Genomic DNA, 20,659 nt, shown 5'->3' on the forward strand with positions numbered 1-20,659 from the left:
GAGAGTGATGCCTGGGGCACAATTTAGAGAAGTCACTGTGATTGGGAGATCTTGGGTAATGGGAGGGTTTGGGAATCTGTACATGAGGACTTGGGACATTGTACCCTAGGGGCAGGTCTGTGTCTCCCTCTTGTGGTATATTCTAATCAGTCCACACAAAGTGTATTTCTCTAATACGATAAGCTGGAAAAAATGTGACGAGGATACTTCTTGTCTATGGCTGCCTATTTCATTTAGGATCATTTAGATTTAAATTCAGATTATCTGTCTTGGTATTACTTGCAACCACCAGATGGCATGGTAGATTTCTTGATAAAACAGATGCTTTTATTTTTGAAATACTGAAAAGTCATTAAATGCATGTTGTTGAAAGAAAATATTCAAAGGTAATATTTATCTAAATTGTTTCTATTTTTGGTAACTTTCAGGTTAACTTAAGCTATTTCCATTATTAGACATGACATTATCTTTCCCAACATAATGTGTAATTCACATAATCATTTTGTGTCTGAAATTGATATGGATATGTATGGATTATTTAACTCACACTCAATTCAGCTTCCCAGTTGTCTAAGCAAGAGGCTGTCTGTGGTCTGTGAAATCATACTGTGCTTCTTCCTCATTCACACTCAAAGTTACAGAGAAGCCACAGAGGAAGCCACAAAACAACTTCACCAGTCTGCTCACAGGCCCAGGCTCCTTTTCTTTTGTGTTTTGTGTATAGTTCATACGTTATCGCTAAATCCAGTTTTAATAAAAAGTCTATTACTTAGAATTTGAGGAACTTCAACAGAATGAAACCCTTACTGTTTAAAGACGCTTTTTGGGTAAGTTTGGTTCATTCAGTTACTTATCTTTCAAGCTTTTTTTTGTTTGTTTTTCTTGTCATACAGATGCATTGTCATGTATTATTCTTCCAGTCCGTAAGGGATATTTCAGGAACAAGCTGTACTGCAATTATTTACAGCCTCAAACCAATATGTCAATCCATGTAACAACTTCCTATTTGAAAGACTAACCAAGAGATTCAAACAGTACTTTTTTCACTCTGGATAAGAGCGTCTGCCAAATGACTAAATGTAAATGTACTTTTGATTCTGAATTTTCTCAATTGTGCTATGTACTGAGAAAAGCCTCATCTTCCTAACAATGGTTTGGTCAACTTACCGCCTGACTCGCCTATTTGCATTTCAGGCACTTCTGCAATCAGCCAGCCTTCTTTTATCATGAAAGAGAAAGCTTTAAAACAAGATTAATTATTCATATTAATTTCCTTGTTTTTTCCAAAAAGTTTAAGTTGAGCTTTGCATGTTGACATATAAGGGCATCATAATCAATCTATGTATGTCATTTTGGATATAGCTAAGTGTTTCTTTTAGTCACCCAAGTTTCACGGCTTCTCAAAGCAAGTTACACATTTGTCTTTAGTCATGGTGGATAATATGTGTCATGCTCAGACCAAATGTATCACTGGACACTTGTGTGTTGTAACATGTACGGTTTTCTAACTGTAAAAAGTCCTTGTATGGCCATGTCATTGCAGGGAACGGATTTCACCAACCATTCTGGCTATGAGATTTTGATTCAAAAGCTTTGTGATGGCAGACGTATGTGCAAAGATGTTGAAGAGCTTCTAAAAATGAGGTAAGAGTTCTTACATTATGAACAGTACTGCCTTAATGGGCAGTGCACAGGATGCCCAAAATGGACTCCCTCATCTTAGCCTTGTCTAGCCCTCCTATTGTGTTCGGGTCAAATTTGACAAATTTAGAGGTTTAAATGAATGAAAAACACCTTACATTTTTTCTGATCAAAACAAGGCTTCATTAATACCTCCACGGTGGTCTACTGAATACATTCAAACACATATAAATACTATGAATAAGAACCTACAATAATAGTATATTAATATTGTGTAAAAGTATTCAAATCATGTTTCATGCCACTGAATCTTATTGACTTGAATTCAATTGTAGCATGCAGCAAATACTATGATCCCCCACACACACACCCATCCCACTCTCTCTTTCACTCACATTCTCTATTTGCTCCATGCCTCATAGTCTATGTATGTTGTGCTTACCCTAGATACATCCACTCTGCCAGTCAAACCTATTTCCATGTCTATGGTTATCAATTAATGCTGAAATCTAATACGTGTCTTGACTGAACTGCAGTTGTCAACATGAGCAAAGGATATCTATAGAAAGATCCTTATTGACATGACCAACATGGAGGGAAGACTAGTGTTTGTGAATAGTCGGAGGGAGATTTCCACATTGCCATTGCCACATGCCATTTCAATGCTTACCTGGTGTACCTTCCTGGGGCATACAAATCAAACAATGAGGCCACTGTTTTTGGAATGACATTATCATTACCCTCCTCTCATGGTCTTATAAATCATTTCCCTATTCTGTACATCATAGCCAAATAAAATAGATAAATGGTGCCTTTTTTTGTACATAAAACGTGCACATTGTAAGTTCAATATATTCTGAGGTACTTAAATTTATTTACATTTACATTTATTCATTTAGCAGACGCTTTTATCCAAAGCGACTTCCAAGAGAGAGCTTTACAAAGTGCATAGGTCACTGAACTGAAAAAATTATTTAAAAAAAAAGTAATAGATATTTAACTATGGATATGGATGGCTAATATGTTACTTGGCAGATAAAACATTTCATTGGATGATATTTTTTGCTTTAATTCAGTGCTTCAGTCAATTTTACCCAATAACACCAAAGGTGTAAACACTTTTTGAACACAATAGGAGGGCTAGACTGACACAAGAATAACTGAAACTACAACTTATAAAGCAAGTCTGTTGCTATGCACAGGGCAATGGCTGAAGAGAGGTACGGAAAGGACCTGGTGATGATAGCGCGTAAAGCTGGGTTACAGACGGAGATCAGGTAAAGAAGTGTGTCCGCCCCTCTATTCATCACCCATCACCATTAAAAGGTCTCTCAATACAGCATGTATCAATACAGTACTCTTTGCAGTGAAAAAGCAGCAGCATTTGTTTAAAAAAAACTGTTGATCTTCACAACTTTCATTTTCTCAGCAACTTAAGGACATCTTTCAATCAGCTAAAAACCCGTAAGTGAGACTTAACAACACATTTCATGATGATGTCACAAAATCAAACCATCATTTGGCTGTAGTTTTTCCTTTTTTCTTTTTTAAGAAATTGAGAACATCGGAAATCTGCATATTCACCTATCTGGAATACTGAAAGATGAGATCAAGAAGATAGAGATATTCAGAGAACGACAGAAGGAACATAGAAAAAAGGTTTTGAATACATAAGACATACATACTGTATGCCCATGGGGTATTCCAGAAAGCAGGTTATGTGACATACCTGGGTAAGTTAACTCCCCAGCTTCAGCATTGTAGCAAAATTGCCTGTAGGTTGCTGCAACATTGTGAATCAGCTGGTGGGTTAACTGGTTATGTTGCATAACCTGCTTTCTGGAATACCCCCTGGTCCTTTTTCCTTTGTGTATACAGTACCAGTCAAATGTTTTGACACATTTTCCCTTGAAGATGTGTCCAAACTTTTGACTCGCACCAAAAGTTTGGAAAAATGTGTCCAAACTTTAGACTAGTACTGTATAAAAACTGGGACTACTGAAATTACTTTTGGTTTCTGCTCATAGTTTGAAGAGATCATGGAGAAGGTTCAGAAGATGAAGGTGTCCTTCTACAGGAAGACCATGGAGGTACATCCACTACATCCACACCAATTACACAGCAACTGAGAAGCTGCGCCAAAAAACACTGTCAGTGTAATTTCACTCAACAGAGACAAATGGGTGGCAAATACAATTGGCTACAGCATCCATCCCAGAGATGGAAACTAAAACCCACACATATACAAACATACACTTATACACACAAATACAGATCACAGAAAGTATTTACTATAAATAATATTAATGATACAAAGGGTTGAGTCAAAGTCAGTACACTGGTTATAAATACCAGATGTCAGCAGCGTACTGAAGAATACAACGGTTTGTCAGACTGCCCATGACTCAAATCGAGCCACGATGAGGATGGACTCATGAAGCCTCTTTCCTTCCCAGTCAAAGAAGACCTATGAGCAGAAATGCAAAGAGGCAGATGAAGCAGAACAAGTGTTGGCGAGGACCCCCTGCACAGCCACAACACAGAAGCAGTCAGAGAAGGTACTGGTGAACTCAGCCCTACAGTCCCCTGCATTATGACCCAGCACAGTTGAATACCTGTTGAACTGGTCCTTTTATGATTTGGTGAGATGAAGTGAAGCATTGAGTAGATTGAAAAAATACTGTTGAAAGTTGCTATCGAGTAAAACGATTTTTTATTTAAAGTTTTGTCAAATGATTCCATGGCCTACAACACGTTGTATTTTTGCTGTGTGCACATTTCAATGTAACTTAAGTACAGGAACAGGGAGTTTACTGACAGGAATGATGATGTGTTTCTATTAAAGGAGAACTGAGACAGCCTTGTTCCTTGTAGGGATGCCCATTTTTGGCACGTTTGAACAAAAACTATTATCTTAACTTCTCTTACTCTCATGCTTAAGGTGCAGCACAAGGCCAAGCAGTGCCGACTAGCAGCCAGTGAAGCAGGTCTGAGACATTTTACATATACGATGTTTGTTGACATTCATAGCATCAGATCAGAAATTGACAAGTTATTTATAAAATGCCTTGTCATCCACAGAGAAAATATATGTTTCTAATGTTGAGCATCTAGAGGAAGTCCGGCAGGACTGGGAGGGCACTCACAAGAGCACATGTGAGGTAGTTATCTGTACATAGCTTGTCACAACTTTACTGTGCATGGCATAAATACTGCCTGGAAACACAGGATGACCTCACCATATCCCCTTTGTGTGAACTATTCAACAAAACGCAGGGCAAAGATATTTTGTGTATGTGTGTTTAAACAACCATATAAGACAATTTTATTATTCATGATCAAAATAAAGCTCTTTGTCACCCATGTATTTTGCCAGATCAAGGTTGTGTGTGTTACAGGTGTTTCAACAGCAGGAGGTAGATCGCATCAGTGTGCTAAGGGGTGCTTTGTGGGATCACTGCAATCAATTCTCCCAACTGTGTGTCCAAGATGATGAGGTTAGTTAGATGAGCATAAAATATTAGAAAACAATATTTATATGAATCACGATCAGTTAATTCAGTACAAGGATACCGCTTATGCACAAGTGTTCTAAGTGTTGTAATATTCTCTTGTAGGTCTATGAGGAGGTGAGGAAGACACTGGAGAGCTGTGACATCACAACTGACAACAACAGTTTTATAGAGATGAAGTCAACATGTACAAGTCCACCAGGTGAACAATACGTCAGATTTTTTAAAATGTTCACACACACAACATGACACACACAAAAAAGAGATAGACAACAGAGTACAGTAGCGTCCTCATCAATGATGGTGAAAACCAACTTTTTCTGGTGAAAACGTTTTTCGAAATGATTTTTTCAATCTTCCAAAACTTTTCCTTGCGAAAACTTTTTTGCTCCTGTTCCTGTAAAATTGCTATAGGCCTACTACTGAACTGACTTCCGTAAACTGAAATAGCTTCCAGATAAAGTGAGACTTTTCTCACACTCTTACATTCTCAAAGCTTATTATACTTAAAAGACTTGTCTTATAAGCGTTTCATATATGTGTGTGAATGTGTTTCACACGTCTGTGCAAGCATTTCATAGCCCATGTGTATGTAAGTTTTCAGTAATATGAATGCGTCTGTGAACATTTCACAGATTTCATGTGTCATTGCGAGCATTTCACAGTTTTCAGTAGTATGAATGTGTGAACGTGTTTCACAATGTGTCTCAATTATTTCCCAAACGGCCCCTAATATGCAAGCGCGGGATGTTGCAACACATTTCGCCATAATACATTTAGACCAAAATAAAACAAAACATGTATTTGACACCCTAAAATATTTCCCTTAACTTGTAGGTCCCATAGTCTTTGAGGACTACTATCAAAGTATGCAACCGAGGGAAAGCGGGGGCAGCGCTTGCCCTGAACGCGGAGAGATGTCAAAGAGGTAATCAAGATTCATGAACCTGTAACTTTAGACATCACAAATGATAATACATATATCTACACGGCTCAAAACACAACTTGTGTTTAAGATTGTTGGGCAAATTGCATTTTCAGTTTCTCCAGTGTACTGCAAGGGAGTAATAATGATTTGAAGTTAAACATCAACGGCACTTTACAGTCAACAATTCTCTCTACTGGTCAGTATTAGCACTTGCCCTTGTGTACCATTTAGGCTAATGTCAATATCTATATAATACCACCTTCACAAGCTTTAGCTTCTTCTTCCATTAGCCTACTGTCTAACAAATGGCATTGTTAATGTCAACACAAAATAGGCTATTCTAGAATAGATGTATTTCCTAATCCAATGTAGTGAGTTGGTAATCGCCTTTGAAGGCCTATAATGTATTTTTTAAGAGGCTTTACAGTACCTGTATTCTCTGGCTGTTTTAGCTTATCCAGATGAAGTAGTCACACCAGTACCAGACTTTCAGCACATAGCAGGATCTTTGAGCAGGACCGCTAACGAAGACAGCTATGTGGCGCAGTATGACTATTCTGCACAGGTGACTATACATTGATGTCCTAACCAACATCATCATGATTACCATTCAGTTGTTTTACACAACTGACTTTCTCTTCCATGTTTTTGTTCACTCCCAGGACTCAGAAGAGCTATCTGTGACCAGCGGGGACGTGTTGGTGGTGCTACTGCAAGGGGATGATGGCTGGTGGACAGCAGAGAGGAATGGTCAGACTGGTCTTGTCCCTGGGTGTTATCTGGCCAAAATCTAGTCATAGTCTCATACACACAGAGGGGAAGTACGTACACTCTCACATACTCTCTTACACAGACTCTTACACAGATCAACACTCCCAAGTGTGTAAAAGAACAACACATGCAGCACTGGAACTACAGTCACACAATAAGCTTCCCTGTAGAAAGAAAGTCTGATAGATTGTAATAATTTTTTTGCTTTCAGATCAGACTGTAAGGATATTGACTTGCGTAAGAGATCCCTCTCCTTTATGTATTATCCCTTCTCAAACCAATGATCTGATTAACAGTAAAAAATAACTGTTTTATTCAATTTCAACATTTAGAATATATAACCCTTCTTCAATAGGGACAAAGATTAAATTAATGCTTCATTCAGGGGCTCCCAGTGATAGATGACAGCAGTGAAGATGACTCACAGAACGGACATGAAAAATGAGTCATCTATGGACATCATGAATAACTTTGCTGTTACATTGCCTCCGTGTGTTTGTGTCTGGGAGTCAGGTGGCTGAGCGGTTAGGGAATCGGGGTAGTAATCAGAAGGTTGCTGGGGCGATTCCCGGCCGTGCAAAAATGACGTTGTGTCCTTGGGAAAGGCACTTCACCCTACTTTCCTCGGGGGAATGTCCCTGTACTTACTGTAAGTCGCTCTGGATAAGAGCGTCTGCTAAATGTAAATGTATGTCACCATGATTTATCCAATACAAGCTAAATCTGACATCAAGCTAACATGAAAATAATTTGCTGCAACTAACAAACCTAATGGCAACTGTAAACTAAATAGTATTTAAACAACCATTTTAAATATTAAAGATGTTAATATTAACCCATGTTTTGGATGTGAACACATAATACAATATTACCATGTTGGGAAAATTATAAGATCAACTCCACTGAACCACACTGTAGAATGAGTATTTAAAAGATATATATTGTTTAAATGTATACGTTTATTTCAGTCTTACTTGTGTCTCCCAAATCTATTTACATGGTTACATTTTTCACATTTGTTCTATTGCACTATAATCCTAAATAACAACTGAACATCAAAAATCTACTGAATATTCTAGGGTATGTTTCAACAATACAGTACACAATGCCACGTCATAGGAATGTTTTTAGTTTGTTTTTTATCATCAAAGTGGTTGAACCACTTTGCAACTGGAACTTGTGTGACTAAAACATAGCTACATGAAACAATACCTACAGTACATGGATTTTCTTAGGTAACACTGATAGTACTTCTACAGGATTCGAGCTGGTGATGGGATTGACTTAAACTTCAGTAGTATTTGGGTTGGCTTCCATATAAAGGTTTAGACAAGTCATTAACACCTCCAACAGCTCCAAAGCTCTCTATAGTGCAAACTGACACAAGAGGATAGGGTACATTCGTTACACTGTGCTAAACTGTTTCTTCATTGACAGATCCCTTATGTACCCCACGTGGGAACAGAACAAAACACAGACTTGTGCTGGATGAAATCAAGAGATGAGACAACTCATGAATATCAACTTGCCATGTAGGCCTACAACTTCAGCCTTACAGTATGTCATAGTAATCACATTTAAAATAGAAAAATAAGAACAGTAATAATATGCTCATCAATAAATAAATAGATAGCTTAGTGACCTTTGCCCTTTCCCCATCACCAGTGTACTCTATGATCATGAATTGTGCAAGGTGTTGAGCTGACAACAGTTGAAACTAATATGAATGTGTCCGGTGGGGCTTTCTTATTATTATGGATAAATTGCAGAATAAGGTTCCTCTTCAAGCATAGGTGTTAGTTGTGACGAGCAGCTCATAAGCTGGGTCATGACTCCTCCTGCACAGTACCACGCAGGCACACAGCATCCCCATCATCTAGAAGAGGACAGGAATATAGGACAGAGGGCATGTTTGTATAACTGTTGAAGAAACAGGCACATTGGGCGCTAGGCATTCCCATGTCTCCAAACAGTGGTATTAACACAAAAGACATGAGTTTTGATTTTGAAAATCATGCCACTGTGGCCTGCAGAGTAATTTTTTGCTGCAGGGAATGACTGCAGCTCAGGTCCCCATGCTCTCAAGTCTGCATGGTTTTGACACTACAAAACAAATCGAATAATTAAGTAAACTTTTACACTTTACCTGTATTGCTGCAAAAGTCAGGGCAGCCCAAATGACATACATCATTATTTCCTTCAATTTCTTCACAACAAGAGCCTCACAACCCTAGATAAAAAAGAAAAATGTACAGTAAAAAAATGGTCTTTCTCGCTCTCTCGCTGGCTCAGTCTCTCTCTCTCTCTCTCTCTCTGAGTGTGTGTTTCTCCTCCTTACCTCTTGGTAGAGGTCTCCTGGATGTGTCAGAGTCCCAGTACAGTTACTGATGTTGGGTTTACAGCAGCTGACAGGAACACTGTTGTTTTTGGACTCCTTGAACCAGGTGGTGTTCCTCCAATCAGCATAGTTATGAATTCCACAGCAGTGAAGCTAAAGTTAAAGTGATAAGAGTGTAAGGACACTGCAACTGAAACCTGAATATGGTGCAATTATTTAGTGATCAGGACATAGGTGTATTCTCACCTGTCTCTGAACATAGTCAATGGCACGACTAGGAGCATCAGTGTTAGTGCCATTGTACTCATCATACACCTTCTTAATGGAATGATTGACTTCATCCTCCACCTAAAATAACATGTGTCAATAAGTGGAAAATGTGCTTAAAACAATAATGTAATTAATCTCATGATTAACAAAGTAGTACAGCTGACACACCACAAATTTCAGACGACCTGACAATGTAAAATACAACATGTAACTTACCTTTGCCCTGTATATGTACCCAAGTACCACCACAACGACTTCTGTGACAAACACCAGCAGGAGTATAGCAGCAAACTGTAGCGGATACAAATGACACTATGATGCTGATGTAAAGAAATATTGAATTATGTAACGTTAGATCCTCAATATTGAGGTCAACCATCTGTTTTTCAAAGCTACTTACAGTTGCTAGTCCACAGGAACTTTCTCGTATTGTGGCGCAGCAACCAATAAAGCCAATTATGAACAATAAAGTCCCCACTGCTATTATTGTTACAGCTGGGATTAATGTGTATACATCTTGAAAGAAGTGATCGTAGTCATCATAGGTGATGAACACATATGCGCCTATGTAACACAGAATTCCGGCTGCAGCCTATACAGTGAGAGAAAAACATAATTAGAAGGGGGGGACTTTTAATCTGGAGTCGTTGCAGTAGGCCTGTGTCGTTTTCTTACATCGGCTGGGGAACTGCACCCAAACAAATCTGCGTGCAGACAGACACATGCAGAAGAGCACTTTTACTGGAGATGAGATGAGTAAATCACTACCCAGCATTCTAATTATATCTGATACTATCATAGATCAAACAATAAAACGTTACAACTTAACCAGTAGCAGGGAAATCCTGCAGTCTGCAGTCTGGCCATCGCATAAATGCCTTCTATATAATACAATATAAAGATATTAAAATAATTCCTTTCAATACTGTACGCAATATGTTTGCAGCTTTGTTAGTTCTTGACTAGATTAGCAAACTCGTCGGTATGGCTGGTGCTATGATTTCTAATGCGAAGATCAACAACCTCGCCGCATCACATCGCTTTTAGCTGGTGTGTTCGCTTGCTTACCCAGAATATGAGGTTCAGAAAAACCAAGACGGTTTTAGATGAAGTAATCCCACACTGCCCCATGGTTACGTTACAATTAAAATTAGTTTTACTGCATAAAATCGGTTGTATGATAATAAAATGGCTGTCACATTCCTGCCCACTGGCTCAATTCATCCCATTTCAACCAATCATATTGGCAAATACAGGGGCATAGTCACATGCCCCTGTGAGATCATCAAAACAATAACAGTGACAAATTCTGATAATTGAGAAAAATCTCTCAACTTTAACTGTAATGTAAATAATAGCTGCTCATACCATTTAACACACAACATCCCAATACACTTTAAACAGACTACTGGGCAAACAATACAAGGAAGTAGTCTCCTGAAAGAACCGAAACTACTCTTGCATGTGCATTGCATTGTGAACTCTCCGAGTTGCAGTGGCAACTGTTATTCCAGTCGGAGGTGATTCGCAATCGCAAGGCATGCTAACACGTTGGTACACAACTGGAAATAAATTTAATTCCAGATCAGTCGTTGTAGGCCTACCGTGGGACTAAAACCTAATCTTGTTAGAACGTGTTCAGCCTACATCTTCTAGACTCAACAATCAAAACTACATAACTCATCCCTTTAAAAACTAATTTTAAAAATCCCCACAGGGTGGCAGTATAACCTTTCAAGTGTTGACATGCTGAGTGAGAGTGATCATCCTTTTTTTGTAGGAAGTTGTAAGCTTCAGAAATATTATTGAGGAGATTTGTATGTTACATTACAATAACAATTTGTTACACACCATATACGTTCTAGATGCAGCTTAATCGTTAGGATAAGAACTTACAGCTAACGATAAATAAAAAATGAAGATAAATCACACAGGAAATGCAACTAAATTGGCACCACCTTAGGTATCAAGGTATTGGACTATAACTTTCGTGGATCTTTATTGAGCTAAAGCTTTGGCTAACTTAATCTTTGTCAGCCACGGGTATTAAAACCTGAGAGCGTGATGCAGTGAAAGGAAGCTCTTAGAGAATGTTAATGACTGAGTTAGATAAGGTGATTTGGCAAGACAAGGCAAATAAAATAATATACAAATACAAATAATTGGTATGTCAGTCATGCAAAAATCATAAACTTTTTATCTGTGAAGCAAGCATTTATAGGAAGCAAAGGTACTCTTTGAAATTGAATCCACTTCCTACTCTTTACTTTTTATGTAATTTTAGCCAGGCTTGGCATTTTCTTTAAGATATTTGGAATAGTTTGACATTCTCATTTATGCTTGGACAATCATAATACTGTAAATATTAAAGTGCAAAGTTGTGTGTGATATACATATAGGAAATGTATCAAATAAAGTCTCTATTTGCATTAACCATCAAATCAGTGTATTCCTGAGATGCCAAATAACTGTTTCTTCTACCATAAGATTGTTAGTTTGCTATCATTAACCTGGTTAATATCTGCCCTGCCTGCAGCAGAAAGTGTCACAGCTGTGCATGCAAATGTTGGAGGAAACAGAGATTACTGCATGTGCTTTACCATGCAAGAGAAGGATATCTGGGATTTGTATAATGAGTGAGTAGGAAGCAACGAGAGGCTACTGAGATGATAAATTCAATCTTTCTCACCCAAGGAGAGAGAGAGCATATGTCATTAGAGATCTATGTTGTCGCCAGACTAACACGCAATACTCCTAACTGGGAACACCGCCTACCCAACAAGTCTAGCACTAATGACATTCAGTCATACACTTTTAAATCATAAAAAATGTATCCCAGTAAACTAGTGGTGCTAAAATACCACTGTTCTACATACAATACTTTTAATTATGTTGTCCCACACATAAAATATAAGACTCAGAGGCACACAGATGATAAGTCTGTGTTAGTTTTGTTGTGTAAATTGTTTACATTTTGATAAATACATTCCCTCCACAGCCACCATCACTAGGTTACTATTAAAGAAAAAAAATGGACAGAGTAATTAGTATCGGAAAAATATTAACTTTGTAAATGATTGAACTTGTGGTTTTGAGATAATGAATGGAAGGGATTAACAGTGAGATTACATTTGGCCCTTTTTGTTCATAGCATTGTACACTACCCAGTTGGCAGCAGTATAAGATATAAGACAGGGCAAAGAGGCCTTCTGCATAGAAGTCTGCACAGTAATCAAGATAGAATACATATCCAACAGGCATCACTGACTTGCTGAGAATGTTAATGACCCTGTGTGTCCTTTATCAGATATTATTGTGCCACACAATGACCACAGCTATGGCCAAAAAAGCGAGTAATTCAAATTATTTTTGCCAACAAATCTTTATGGGGGGTACAGAGCAATACAGCATTGTGACAAAATGGCATCATTGACTTAGGGGTTTTGCTTGGTTGAAGCCTACTTTGAGTCAGTATTTGTATACAAAGCCACAAAAGACTTATGAATGAGTCATATAGTGTGTTGCTGGGTGACATGTCAAGGGAACTCAGTGACCACACTGTTGCATGGCTGTCACTCAAGATCAAATGATGTAGCACACACACGTATAACACACAATAATATATTATCAATGACGTTTATACTGGGAATTACAGCAGCAATAGAACAGGAATATATTACATTTGCATTATTGATCCAGAGAACTAGAGATCATTCTTCCAGGCAAAAACCAAAGGAATATGGGTTGGATACAGACAGGGAAATGTGATATTGATTTATTTTTCACTTCGAGAAAATATCTAAGACTAACCCATGAATACATTTATATAACCTGCCCACATTTGGTATTTATGTAAGCAGTACTTAACTTATTTACTGTTATTTTCCCATAGTATGCAAGTTATTTCTCGCTCATGCTGTGTGTTGAAGTGAATGCTGTGTGAAGCCAATACCACCTATTGTTCAAGGCTTATGAAATGAGTCATGTCTTTGTGATTTAGATATCTTTAATGTTGGAATTATCTCAAACTTGTAGTTGAGCTATCACGGACAACCAAATCAATTGACTTAACCCCAGAACCAAAACACCAGAGATGGTATTAAAGAGGAATAAATTGACTTAACCCCAGAACCAAAACACCAGAGATGGTATTACAGAGTAATAATTTGTCATTAGGAACATTCATGACCATGTTAGTCACAGACTGCAAATAATTAGTTTTATTGAGTATAAATATTTTCTTTAAACAACAGTACAATGCAGCACAGCAAAATAAATATACATATATATATCTCCTTTTGTGACCATTTATATTGCAGATGGCATGTTCATGAACTGTAAACGTATTAGAACTTACATTAGAACTATACAATCATGATTTAAGCATTTGATATCGATGAACGTCTTTGTATATTGGCCAACCCATAAGTGAGAGTCTGACCGGATGACTTCAGCCAGGTCCATGCATGCAGGTAGGCTACACGAGAAGCTCCTGCGTCACTTTTTGCTGTTTTAAATGTAGCTCTCTAAAATCTTCATCAACAATCCGGTCTCCTAGAATAGAAAGTGTGCCATCATGTCAGTAACAAACGTAGCCCCACATTTCATTTTCTTCCTGAGCAATGGGTCCGATACCTTTTGGTACGTTTACCAAGCTCACCTGATTTTTCGAGCGACTTTCTTCTGTGTCTACCTGGGCTTGCAACGCCACTCTAAGAACCTCCTGAAAAAGGTCCCCAAGCCCGTTCCGCTCGGGACTCATGGACACCTCCAGTGCATCAACGCCTTGTCCGTTAGGTGACGGCAGCATTGGGTTATCCATCACACTCTTCTTGCCCATAAAATGACCTTGCAGTTGACAGAAAACACTTTGTTAAAATATTTGCTTGCAATCTATTTTAGCAGTTAGATACTTGAGAATTATGTTGTTAAGTGAAAGGCCTTATAGTGACCCACTTGAACAATATATTTTTCAAGTGCGTTTTGGAGTGTATAGAATGTGTATAGCAAAAAGGACAACCTTGGATGCTACAACATTTCTTACCTGTTGCCCATAGATTCCCTCTCGGATTGACTTTAATTTTCGCAACTTTATTTCTTAGCTCAGTTAAATCAAAACTTACCGAAGATGTTACAGAAATGTAAGAGAATATTAAAAGATAGGTAAAGAAACCAAATTGGCAAAAACTGTTCAAATTTATCCCTGGCATGTCGACAGTAAAAATGTTGAACTTTCCCTCAAGACGCAGATTTCCAAATGAGGATGGCGCGGTTGTTTGTGACGGACTGAAGTTGGTCCTGCTTTTATATCATTCTGGTCTGGGTGGGATTTCGCTTTGGCGTGTCATGTGTTATGCAGAGCAATTCTCAATTTTAAGTGGTGACCACTGACCAAACAGGCTGTCATTTATTTTCAATGTTTAATTTACTGGATCACATTCGTGCGCTCGAAGACCTTTACGCAAGAGTGGAGTTTTCAGGCATGTATTGCTATTTGCTTCCACATTTCCTCTTTGCGTTAGAAGATGTATAAACTAGCCTACATGGGAAACGTGTATGTCTACTTTGTATAGTGACAACCGTTTTTCAAGGCAACGTCACTAAAGATTGTGTGATCATCTGCAGCATGTTATAGCCTATTCCAAAATTGAAACATTTCATAAATCAGACAAAATACTGTATTTTTGACCAACCTGGCAGACAGCACTTATATTGTAGTTTACAATTGTAATGCTTAAAGCCCACAACATCACAATCCTTCCTTTTCTGTTGCTATTCAGATGAAAAGTTATTACCCATGGCATTTTATCTCTGGGGTAAAGGTGCCTGAAGGTGTAAACATGCTTCATTATCGGCTTAGCTTTCCCTTTGGTACAAACTGAATTTCCTGCCAAGATACACTGCAGGGTTTCTCTGATGATCGTGACATTTGACCAGTTGTGGCACGCTCATGTGGCCAGCCTCTGCAACAGAGGACAGGAGGACCTGCTGATTATCACCACAAAATTAGAACTGTTTAGACAGACCGTCCTTTTCGTCACTTCAGGGTGCTAAGTTGGAAGTTCAAAGGGGAGAAGCTGCTTGAAATTGTCCCTTTCTCAACCTTTTCCATTCAGAATCTCTCCATACATTCATTGTTAACACTGCTGTTGTCATTTGTGTCACACAAAGTCAGAACACTACTGCATGACTATCACGAAAACAGAATTTCAGTATAGAATTTTAAGCTTAAATCCATTTTCAAGACGATTACTTTTCAGCATTGCAATTTCTGAGTATACTACTAGTATACTCAGAATTTGCATAGTATACAAAGAATAGTATACAGCCTTGACATATAGTCAGGCAATTTTTTTAAGATTAAAAGATCACAAGCATGAACCTTTTCACATAATCAAAGTAGTATTGAAAGGTTGTTCCTTAGATCTTGTATAATTAAGCAGAGTGACATAGCTGGAGTCTGAAGTACAGATCAATTTCAAAGTCATAGTAAAACAGGTACTTCACCTACCACTATACGTTGATTGGAATAGACTACATATAAAGAGATTAAGGTTATATTTGGGTGACCTTTAGGGACACCATGTCTCCCTTCAGTGTCTCTTACTAAGTTGTCTTTCCATTCATATTTATAAACACACTCCCACCACCTAGGAAGTTATTATGCAGTGAATATTGATGGTCCAAAATCAAAGCCTAACTATAGAAGGTAACAGATCCTTTTATTGTCACACACATACTCATTTATCATACAAAGTTCATTTTTACCCAAAGCAATGCTTTCCTTAGTAAAACGGGATTCAATTAACCATTTAATTTCACATTTTGAGACAAAAGAAAATTGGCTTTTCATTCTACAACTTAAATCTCAACAACATACTTTTACACCTGTGACTTTGAAATATAAACACACAATCCATATTTCTACAAAAAAAGCCAAATAGATGGTAAAGAAAGCAAGGTCTTCTTTGTAATAAACATAATTCTGTCTTGAAAGGCATGGTGAAGCTTTCCTTCATGGGATCGATCAGTACTGGTCTGGTAATCCCCTCACTCTCGATGGACCAACACAAACAGGCCGAGCATGAAAAGGACAGCATACTGGGGATAGAAGTGACACTGAAGTTGAGTTGATGGTTCCTCACAGATGTTTTTATTGTAGACAGCAATTGCATATCAGTCACCTTACCTTGAATTTGGGGTAATCGTTCATCAGAATGGTCACAATTCCAATGTATGGCACAAACCTAAAGATAAAATGGACGTTAACCATAACAGAACATTACCCCAATTTAGTATTTCAACCTAGTGATCTTTCTGCTTGATTAAAAGATAAGTACCAACTAACAAGTACAGATATTTTGATTTCCCCCCTGGAGTCCGTTCAATATGATCATTATGCAAACAGCCTGATGATTTCATTTGTACAAGACACAAATGTTGTTAAGCCAGCAAATGTTGTTTGTAATATTGTGTATTCACTTAGCAGACACGTTTATCCATAGCAATGTATCTGCAGGGATTTGAACCAGCTCTACCACTGAGATATCTCCTTGTATTTGAATGAGGCTTACCCTCTGGCCCTCCCCACCACATCTTTCTTCTCCAGCCAGTGCTGCCCTTGCTTGTACAGCCCTCTGTCATCAACTGCATTGTTGTCACCTTTGGTCAGGAACTTTATGTCTCCGTTGTCCCTAAAAACAAAAATGTGTTCATTGGTTGTTTTGTTAAGTGTCAATGCTATCAATGCTGTGAAACAGCATCATTATGTTCTGCAAATCTGCTAGGTATCACCACAGCAAGGGAAGTATTTACATGATAATGCAGTCAAATTATGCATGAGACAAATTGTGAATGTTAACACAACCTACTTTTCATGAATCTTCAGCACCCTGTGTACTATTGGGATCTCTCTGCCCTCTATCCTGAAGACCACAATCTCTCCAACCCTGATGGGGTCCTCCACTCGGTTTGTCAGAAAAAGGAGATCTCCTCTGTGAAAAGCTGGCTCCATACTCCCACTGAAAACAATACATGACTGTTAGTGGAAAGAATATAGGATTTCATTTTAAGGTTCTAGACTACATACATCGACTTTACCTGAGAACAACAACAATGGGACTTTCACTGCCCGTCACAACCATCAATCCTTTCCATATCATGAGCGCAGAGGACACAATCATACCAAAGTTCAGCACCTGGTAATAGAGCTGGAGAACACAAAGAGAGACATATCGTGTATTAGTCGTGTCTACTATGTGTGATGTTGAGACACATGGAATTATTTTGCTAACCAGCATGATACAATTTACGTTATTCTTCTAGATTGTGGGGCTCCATAATAATGCAGGCTTTTATGACTAGACTTACATAGCAAGTTATGTAAGAGTTTCCAAGTTACAATTCTTTTTTCTGATATTACCTTAGATGAGTCTGCACTGTAAAACCGACACTTAAAGATAAACTCTTCATCTTAAGAGGCAGCTAGTTATGAATGCAACTGCTAGCTAGCCTAACGAACAAGATACAGTACTATTTGTTAGATAAAAATAGCAGCAAGCCCTGTTCATTCATTACCATGCTGTATTCACACAAATATAGCAAAATCAACAAACTTGAAATTAGCTAACGAACTGGATAACGCTTGCTTGAATAACGTGTACTTGTTAGTCATACAGTAGGATACTACTATTTTGTCTTATTAGTAGCTGGTTAGCTGGTTAGCTAGGTAGCTTCTAATACTAGCTAGCTTCCCTGTTTGCCAGCCCGAGCCGTTAGCTGCTTTCATTTGTGCACTACTACTATATGAACGATATTTAGGTAGCCACATACCTGCCGCTTATTCATGCGACGCACATCATCTAGGAAATCTAAAGACAACATTGTTTCGGATATAAATCTCAGAAATCACCTATATTACATTTAATTTATAATAAAATAGGTCGACATATGGATGCACGTTACAGAAAAACTTGCATCCAAATCTTCCGGGTACACTCAGTCGGAAGTCCCGCCCACATGAAATGTCTTTTGTTGAGGTGTCGCTTCTCTATTTGGGCTCGAGCAAACGTGGGAACCAACGCTAATTCAGTAACAAGTGAGTAAGTTTTTTGGGCACTTAGAAGATAATTACTGGAATTAAATTATCTTATGTTGTACAATTGTATCTTATTGATGACTGTTATAACCATCGTTAGTAGAAAAGAAAATCACACTTTAAGTTCAAAAAGACATAACTTGCTTGAGTCCATCACCTAAAAAATAAAACTGCATCTGCGTGTCTATTACGTTGAGAATAATAATAATCAAAGCTCTTCTTGGCTTGATTTTTGAGCAGAATGTATTCTCAATGTGTGGAAATATTCACGATATGATATATTTGCAATCACAAGACAATGTAAACAGTATGATTAATAATTAATATCAAGTAAATATTCTTTGTCACATATGTGCGCGATCCAATTTCCTGGAGGAGTTCATTTAGAATACGCATATGTAATCATTGACCTTCTTCAATTGTTAACCAGTCTGTCGTATTTTGATGTTCACTTAATTAGTGTGACTCATAACTTTCAAAGCATCTGTCAGTGTTTGAGTAACGTGATGATGTCATTCATTTAGGTTTACCTTAAGCCTCTGACTTGGGCATAGAAATAGTGTTTTTGTTTACGAATGCATTTCTAAGAGAGAGAGAGAGGGAGAGTGCTCCTGGCACTGCCCATACAGAAAGGCAGAAGGCAGTGTTAGGAGTTGGCATGAAACAGTGCAGTATCTCCTCTGAGCTAGATTAACACCTTTTACAATACAAAAAGTCTGAACATGGCATAGTTCTCTGAGAGAGAATATCCCAAGTATATTGGATATGCATAGAAACTTGTGGCTTAAAAGCATAATTAAAATGACTGTTTTAGATATTTTCTTGCGTAAACAATTATTCTAATCCTGACATAGAAAACTGCTTATACTAAAGACACGGTTTTGTTTTGGTGATGTTCTCACATGCCTGTTATATATGCAGAAGAAAAGGTTCTTCTGATGAACCTTTCTTGCTTAGTCCATGCACAAAATGCTGTAGATGATCCAGTAGAGCATATTTAGTTTTTAGGGAATTATGTCCGAGTTGAAGATTAAATTGAAGAAGAAACTGAAGTTGGATTAGATCTTGTGATAGCTCAGAACAGATGACCCCCGAAGATTACCCAAAATTTCCGTAATGCATAATTAGTCAATATTTAGTTTTCCCTGCAACATTTAGCCTTTTCCCTCATGAGAGGGACCAGTGCATGGGCTAAGAGATCTGTATCAGAATGTCATTATTTCCTAGTCAGCAAAAGCAGGCTGCGCTGAGGTAGATTACCCTGGCATTGACAGTCAGCCCAGTGACAGTGGGGAGACAATGGCAGCCTGTAACGTTTTGTGGATTAGAGATAAAAGTTTTTCAAATGCCATCTGTTCTGTGACATTTAGGAGCGTGTGATGCTTTCCATGCAATCTGCTTAAATGGTCAGAATCACATCCTCTATCCAATTATAATTAAGGACACGCACTGCAATGTGAGTTCAACGTCCAACCGGTTGCAGCTGACCCTTGTCCTGACCCATGTCCTTATGAATCACATAAAAGTCTTCCTTTTTCCAATCTGTGAAAATACAATGCAATGACAATACACTCTGTCACACTGTGTGATTGATGTTGCTCTGAATTAGATGTGTGACCTGATGCAAACTACTGCTTATAACTACTGCTATTATAATTAAAATGATACATCTAGAAATTAAAACTGTATAGTTCTGCTAAAGTCTAATGCGATTGTCTATAGTGATGTCAGTATTTATTGTTTGTATGATATACATCTTTACTGTACACAACACATAAAGAATACTTTCATAATTTTCAATGTCACCAATAATCACAAAGATGAACATAATCATGTTCATCGCATTCCTCCTTCTGTGAAATGGAATCATATGTAAATTCAACATTTCCCTATTAGTCAAGATTGCCTTGGGACACTCGGCTATTTGAGGCCTACTGAGGTGACAATTATTTAAATTAAGTACGTGTGGTATTTCTATCAGTAGAGATGTTAAATATTCACTTTAAGCAGTGTCTTGCCGTGAATCTCTATTCCCAAATTACTATAATTGACTTGAGTCAATGCTCTTTACCTCTCCCTATCATTCTCACTAAGTTCAGTGT

General features: G+C 37.9%; 3 protein-coding genes across 4 annotated transcripts; 1 reads left to right on the forward strand and 2 right to left on the reverse strand.

Moving 5' to 3' along the window:
- Window positions 1-712: 712 nt before the first annotated feature.
- On the forward strand, window positions 713-8,375 carry pstpip1b (proline-serine-threonine phosphatase interacting protein 1b). Of its 2 annotated transcripts, none has more exons than XR_010878161.1 (16): window positions 713-827; window positions 1,544-1,644; window positions 2,844-2,918; window positions 3,071-3,105; window positions 3,194-3,300; window positions 3,669-3,731; window positions 4,098-4,199; window positions 4,583-4,628; window positions 4,723-4,802; window positions 5,040-5,138; window positions 5,259-5,355; window positions 5,991-6,081; window positions 6,195-6,277; window positions 6,534-6,646; window positions 6,744-7,029; window positions 7,216-7,933. XR_010878161.1 is itself a non-coding variant. In XM_067249250.1 (16 exons), the coding sequence occupies exons 1-15, from the start codon at window positions 795-797 to the stop codon at window positions 6,873-6,875; spliced, it is 1,257 nt and encodes a 418-aa protein (XP_067105351.1). In that variant the 5' UTR covers window positions 713-794; the 3' UTR covers window positions 6,876-6,902; window positions 8,290-8,375. The 2 variants fall into 2 exon arrangements, 1 of the variants encoding a protein (XP_067105351.1); XM_067249250.1 differs by lacking the exon at window positions 7,216-7,933 and adding an exon at window positions 8,290-8,375 and having other exon boundaries at window positions 6,744-6,902.
- On the reverse strand, window positions 7,956-10,653 carry tspan3b (tetraspanin 3b). The gene is made up of 7 exons (XM_067249251.1): window positions 10,529-10,653; window positions 9,861-10,052; window positions 9,677-9,751; window positions 9,437-9,538; window positions 9,191-9,343; window positions 8,999-9,082; window positions 7,956-8,728 (listed from the first exon to the last, which is right to left on the reverse strand). The coding sequence occupies exons 1-7, from the start codon at window positions 10,589-10,591 to the stop codon at window positions 8,636-8,638; spliced, it is 762 nt and encodes a 253-aa protein (XP_067105352.1). The 5' UTR covers window positions 10,592-10,653; the 3' UTR covers window positions 7,956-8,635.
- Window positions 10,654-16,165: 5,512 nt separating this feature from the next.
- sec11a (SEC11 homolog A, signal peptidase complex subunit) lies at window positions 16,166-18,464 on the reverse strand. The gene is made up of 6 exons (XM_067248869.1): window positions 18,293-18,464; window positions 17,561-17,670; window positions 17,332-17,481; window positions 17,035-17,154; window positions 16,650-16,707; window positions 16,166-16,561 (listed from the first exon to the last, which is right to left on the reverse strand). Exons 1-6 carry the CDS (start codon window positions 18,341-18,343, stop codon window positions 16,511-16,513), a joined length of 540 nt encoding a protein of 179 aa, XP_067104970.1. The 5' UTR covers window positions 18,344-18,464; the 3' UTR covers window positions 16,166-16,510.
- Window positions 18,465-20,659: the final 2,195 nt, after the last annotated feature.

Source organism: Osmerus mordax, chromosome 13 (assembly GCF_038355195.1).
Source record: "Osmerus mordax isolate fOsmMor3 chromosome 13, fOsmMor3.pri, whole genome shotgun sequence".
Lineage (NCBI taxonomy): Eukaryota > Metazoa > Chordata > Actinopteri > Osmeriformes > Osmeridae > Osmerus > Osmerus mordax.